The 6,310-nt window shown below is 43.0% G+C and overlaps 1 protein-coding gene across 1 annotated transcript in view; it reads left to right on the top strand.

The window, feature by feature from the left end:
* Window positions 1-207: 207 nt before the first annotated feature.
* Window positions 208-6,310, top strand: part of RFX8 (regulatory factor X8) — a 31,433-nt gene continuing 25,330 nt past the window's right edge. Inside the window, exons 1-3 of the mRNA XM_040055271.1 lie at window positions 208-299; window positions 3,580-3,703; window positions 6,081-6,142. Coding sequence (XP_039911205.1) covers window positions 208-299; window positions 3,580-3,703; window positions 6,081-6,142 — 278 coding nt within the window. The remainder of the gene's footprint in view (window positions 300-3,579; window positions 3,704-6,080; window positions 6,143-6,310) is intronic.

The following is a 6,310-nucleotide window of genomic DNA, read 5'->3' as shown; positions in this document are numbered from 1 at the left end:
GGCGCGGGGCTGCGCGGGGCGGGCGCGGGGCTGCGCGGGGCTGCGCGGGGCTGCGCGGGGCGGGACGGGGCGGGCGCGGGGCTGCGCGGGGCTGCGCGGGGCTGCGCGGTGCGCGGGGCGGGCGCGGGGCTGCGCGGGGCGGGCCGGGCGTTACCCGCCGTCCGTTACCCGGCAGTCGGCGGCCCCGGCCCCACGGTCCCGGTCCCAATGGACGAGGCGGAGCAGCAGGCCGTCCCGGAGCCGGCCGAGATGGCTTATTTCGGCCCCACGTCCCTCACCTACCTCCCCGTCCTCCAATGGTGGGTGCTGCCCCCTTGCCCGCTGCCGGGGACGGGCCGAGGCTGAGGATGGAGCGGGGAGGAGGCGCGGCTGTGTCTCCTTTGCCGGGGGGCTCGCAGGAGCTGCCCTGGCCCAGGGAGTGTAGGAGTCCTGCTTTTAACTCTTCTCGCGGTTTCGAAGGGCAAGAGTGCGGTTTGCTGCGAAGACCCCATCATCATGGTGATGCGTGAACGATACCGAGAAAGCGGGGGGATTTTCCTGGAAGACCATCTCCTGCCGCAAGCCTTGGTGGTATGGAGGTGGTTTGACATGGGCGAAACGGGTTTTTGTCTCAGCCTGCCCACTGGCCGGGATCGGGCCCCTGGCAGCCGTCTGCTTGGTGTGATGCTGCGGGGCAGCTGTCGAGGATCTCCCTGGCTCGACCACTCGTGCCTGGTGGGCTCTTAAAGCACACAGGTGGCTGCGAGCAGGTGGCACACTGGCACTCGGGGTGATGCTGGGCCTTCGACATTCTGCAAGGTTATTTTTCCTGGTGCTGAAGGTCGAGCTCCTTAATGAGACACTTTGTGTAGTGGAGGAAGGTTGTCGCCATTGTTTTCTTGGGCTTTGAGAAGAGCTGCCATGTGACAGCCAAAGAGAAACCAGGGTTACTTTACTTCTCTCCCCAAGCACAGATGAGTCCTGTTTGTAAATAATGTTGAAGCTTTTGTGAAACATACAAACTTTAAACTCCGCAGCAAGTAATCTTAACTTTACTCCCCCTGTCAGTCATACTTGAGCAGTGGGAGTTAGTCTGTGTTTTCACTGTGACATAGATACCGCTGCTCCCATTTTAAAAGGACTGAAGGAAGAGATTCATACAAGGTCATTCATCCAACAAGTCTGAGACACAGCATAAAACTGAATCATAAGTTATCCTTGAAAGGATGATTTTTTTTTTCATCATGACAACCTTCTTTTCACGTTTTGAAAAGATTTAAATGTTCAGCTTCATTTTACAGTTGGTGCATTTCCAATAACAAACCAGATTTTGGTCCAGAAGTGCTTTAACAGCAGACCTGCCCATCTGTACAATGGCCTGGCTGCTGAGGGTTCACACAGAATAGGTAGCAAACCCTAAACACTTGGAGTCTATGTGAAGTTCTAAAATCAATCTGATAAAAACCCCCTATACAGTGTGTGGATACACAGTAGATAAACGGAGGAGGTCCTATCCCCTGCCTGTGCTTTGCCTTTACCACGCTTTCCTTTTTTTTTTTTTTTTGTTGTCTTCATTCACAGTTCTGTTTCGATTCATGCCATAAAAACTCAGGTTTTGAAAACCTTTGGGCTAATAAGCAAGAAGATGAGTGCTGTGCTCTTTTCTGTGTGGATTGTTTTCCTGATAGAAATATTTTTGTATTATGTGTCAGCACTAAGAAGGTGTTTGACTTACTATTTGAAAAAGACTGGCAGCTTAATAGACAAAAATTCCCCAAATGAAATTCCCAAATACTTTGTCACTAAGCAGTTAAATGCTGAGGAAAAACTATTGGCAGAAACCAGCTACTGGAGCATGAATTATTTCTCATGCACTTCCAATGACTCTTGTGGTGTTCTATTAAGGATGAATTTGAACTTAAGATTACTCTCCTCTGAGACTGCTCAGTTGTGAAGGGTTTTGAGATGCTCTAGAAAAAGAAGCATTTCTTCCTGCTCCGAGGCAGAACTCACCAGGACTCTTCTGTAGAATAAATTTCATTTACCTTTTAGCCTGATGATGGGAAATACCCCATTAGAGCAGCAGATTCCCTATCTTTGGGTGCAGGTTCCTGCTCAGGTCTAGTCATGAAACCTTTGCTGTTGGATGGTGGGGCTGGAGGTGATGAGGAGCTGGCAGGGAGCCCACCACAGCCTCTTGGATTGTTGGGTGAGGAAATGGTCTTCAAGGAGGTATAAGTGAGGCATTTGGGGGTCTTTTGCTATGGAGAAGGAAAGCTGGGGGAAGCAAATAGCATTCTTCAATGGAAAAAGGGGAGGAGGCACAAATAACAGGTGAGCAGAACATCATCAAGCTGCACAGAGACCATACTCTTGCTCAGTCTGGTCTAGCAAGCCAATTTGCTGTAGACCTTGTCCACTGTCCACTGCCAAAGCCACTAAGATAAACAATTGAGTTGCCTGAAATCAGGGTGCTAAAACAGAAGATGCTGATTTAAAATACAACTGACTTATCACACCCAGTAAATGTCAAAAGGCTGCCTTCCCAACCAGCTCAATTGTCAGTAAAGACAGAGTGAGTAACTGGCGCTGTGCTGCGCTAGCATTCAGCTGATAAATTAATTAAATATTAAATAATTTGCTAGAATGGAAACAGAGTCAGAGCAAGAAACCGCTGTGATACGAGCAGTGTGTCATTCTTAGAAAATTAATCTCTCTGCTCTTTTGCTTCAGCTTTGCTCCCGTATGTTTAATGTAACCTATTATCTTCTGACATCAAAACCATTGGCATCACTTTATAATTAAAGATAATTTTTTCCTAGTGAAGGTAATATCTTAGGCTAATGAGTAACCAAGTATACATTTTCCTCACCTTATTCACACAAGTAGTTGCATTTACTTGACTATGACCATTCTGATTAGTAGAATGAATCAAGGATTTGACAAAAGGACGGATATTTAAACACCTAAGCCTGTTTCAGTCCTGGTAGTTCTGTTATATAGTAACTGCAAAATAAATTTCTGTTCTTCTATTAAACTTGTCCTAAAATCAGTGAAGTTATATGAAAACAGAATGTAGTCCTTTTTAGTTTGTGTACTCTGTCCCAAAACACCATATTGTACATTTTAGGTGGAAAAAATGCTCATATTATTATTTTTGGTATAGTGGATACCTTTCTATTTAGAAGACCAAAGTTAGGTCCTTTGATATAACAAACAACATTTTGTATATGAGAAATTCTAATACTGTCTGTATTGGTGTTAATGTTATAATGATATTACTGAGTTGTAGTGTTTTAATTAAAAAATTATGAGAACTAGTTAATTTCTTAGCAGAATCTCACATGACCTCCCTTACATGTTGAAAACAAGGAAAATAGGGCTTTAAAAGTTAAAATTCATATGTATATATTTATATGAAATGTGTATTGTTTCCCTGGATACAGATTAACACAAAGGAAGCAACTCTTTTTGATTCTAGGCTTCTATAAAATCAAAGTGACTATTACAGAGTTCACTGTAAATCTGATGAACTATAAAAATCTAACAATTCTTTCTTCTAACTCCGACATAAACCAATTGATGATTTTTGTTTTAAAGGCTAGCTGATAATTTCTATTTGTGTGGAGGATGCATTGTGCCCTGTCGACTACTATATGAGCTGTATATTGAAACCTGCAATCCAGATTTCAAGATTCAAGTACATCCATCCACATTTGGCAAGGTACAGAGTAGATAGGATATACAGCATAAGAGGCAGGGATGTCTAAAGAGAAAGCCTGATCATCAGCTAAACACACTGCATATTAAAAGACATTAAATAACAGAGAAGAATGAATATGTAATGAATTATGCTTGTGCATTTTCTAAGGTATTTCTGCTGAGCCTCATGTAGATGCATTTGTACCAGAGGAAAGAGTATTGTTTGGGATGGCATTTATTTTCTTCAGAGAACTGGTGTATGATACACTGGCAAAGTTTTTTGTTTGGTTGGTTTTTTTGCCAATATATTTTTGAAAGCTTTACAGTTTTTTTTAACATCTAAAGTTATACAACTCATTCCAAGGACATGACTATTCTGTCTTTAAAAGATATCTTCGGTTGTTACATAACTTTATACTTTCCCTTTTCAGTATACTTGAGGAGATTTTGTTCCAAACACACCCTAAAAAGTTGTTACAGAATCATCCAAGCAAAACAAATGCAGATATAGAACTGAATCTCCTTCTAACAGTTCTACTTTTCTATTACATAGAGGTTGATACAACCCATGGAACAATTAATACTTTGAAATCCCAATTGCAATCAACACCCATAGCTATTCAACCTTTTTTAACAAATTAAGGAAGATAGAAAGCCTTGTGATTATTTCTTGTTCAAGACTTCTCATTCAGACTTCAGAACTTCCTATTTTTTATAGCTAACTTTCTATTAATTCCCATAGTAAGAGCTGCTAAGCATTGTTTTAACACTAGCCCAAAATAATTTAAGCACAAGTTGTACCTGAAGTCAATTACATTTGTGGGGCTAACCCCATTCTAGGAATCATTTATATCAATTCAGTTGAATCTAATCTTTTACTGGATAAGTTAAATCATTTCTGCTGAAAATTAATATTTGAGTGAGTGATGTAGTGTGATTTATTACCACAGCTTAATGGATCATCACCCATCAGCTAAGACCACGGGTAGAATTTGTCTGGCTCAGCATAGACATTGGCTATGAAGCTTGTCACCTTAAAAATCTCTAGGCAGCCACTGGAAAGAAATAAGTAGTTACACATGTTTCCTCACACTAAATGAGTCACCTCAGACTGCTCTAATGAAAGGGGCCACAGAACTGCCATTTGTTTTTTTCCCATTGACTACGTAGTCTGCAGCAACTGTCTTAGACTTCTCTGCCTTTTAGCCATGTAGGTGAGATTAATCCTACCCTGCCTGTACCCTTCCAGTGCTCCAGCACGGCTGAGTTACCACCTGTAAGCTAAGCCTTTGTGTGCTTCACCTTAATGTGTTTTACTTTAAAGCTGGGACAGAGTCTGGTCACATGGAAGAGCTGCCAAGTCAGAGCTGCCGTGGTGGTGCTGGTGCTTGCATTATTTGCTCACAGCCTCCACCAACCCAGTGCTTTGCAGTGCAAGTAAACACAGCCCAAAGCAGCAAGCTGGGGTGCAGCTCCCCAGTGCCTTGAAATGGTCTGTCCTTCTGCAGCAAGAGAATGGACCTTGTAGCAAGAAGCCGAGGAGGGCAGGAATTGCTGCAATCCTGCTTTAACCTGAGTGCATGTGTAATCAGTTACCACAGCCTGTAATGGGCTGAGCTATTAATAATTTACCAAGCTGTAGTAACCTGACTGTGCTCCATCTTTGTGGACACCAAGGGCTTTTGCAGTCCAGCCCTGTGTGGATCAAACTGTGGTGATTGAAGACATCACTAATCTCATCTGCCCTACCTCTGTGCCCAAATACATCGCTGTCTCTGTAAGAAATGGCAGCAGGAGGAAGGGTATGTCTTGTGCCACAAAAGCCCCAGTTTCATAGGCTGTCCTTTTAGAAAAATGGGGTTATGCTAACTATCAGTTTGAGAAAGGTAGCAGCTGGGGTGGATGCATGCAGAAGGTTGCTTTGCAGCTTGATGATTCAGGTCCTTTTAAGACTGATAAATCTGGCCCTATCTTGTCAGTACACCTTCCAAGACCAAGTGGGTACGTGAAACCCCTTCTCTAAGTCCTTCTTACATGAATAAGGCTCAAAGGTCTAGCAGGGTGTGGGAACATCAGGGCACCTTTAAGTTCCCCCTGCTGATTGATCCTGCCCTGGCTGCAGGGAGTCTCTTGGTGTGAGCACTGTTTTCTAGTGCAAGCTGTAAAAAAATTTCCTACATGAGAGAGGTAATCCCTTAAATTACTTAGCCTTGGATCTGCAAATGCCTGATTGAGTTTAGTTCAACAGTTACCCTTTGAGAGGTATGTAAGAACAGATATTAGCCTGGAAATGATGCAAAGCAAACAAAGTGATTAAAGACAAAAAAGTGTGCCAGATACATTTTTGCATCTTAGAATGAATTTGCCAAGTATCTCTAATTTTCTGTTTGTTTATACAGCTTATTCAGTTAGTTTTCCCAGGCCTGGTGACAAGAAAGCGGACCACAGCAGGGAGTATCAGGTATTGGGTTTGTGTCCTTTCTTTGAAAATGTTATTTATAATAATTCTAATACAATTTTAAAGTGGCTGACTTTTCAGCCCCAGCACTGTAATATGGCAGCGGAATTGTTGGTTGCAAGTCTGTAACACATCATGTGATCGAGAGTAATTAATAGTGTAACCAAGACA

Source organism: Hirundo rustica, chromosome 2 (genome assembly GCF_015227805.2).
Source record: "Hirundo rustica isolate bHirRus1 chromosome 2, bHirRus1.pri.v3, whole genome shotgun sequence".
Taxonomy (NCBI): domain Eukaryota; kingdom Metazoa; phylum Chordata; class Aves; order Passeriformes; family Hirundinidae; genus Hirundo; species Hirundo rustica.
Note: the sequence above shows the minus strand (reverse complement) of the source record. Positions and strands in the feature narration are given on the sequence as shown.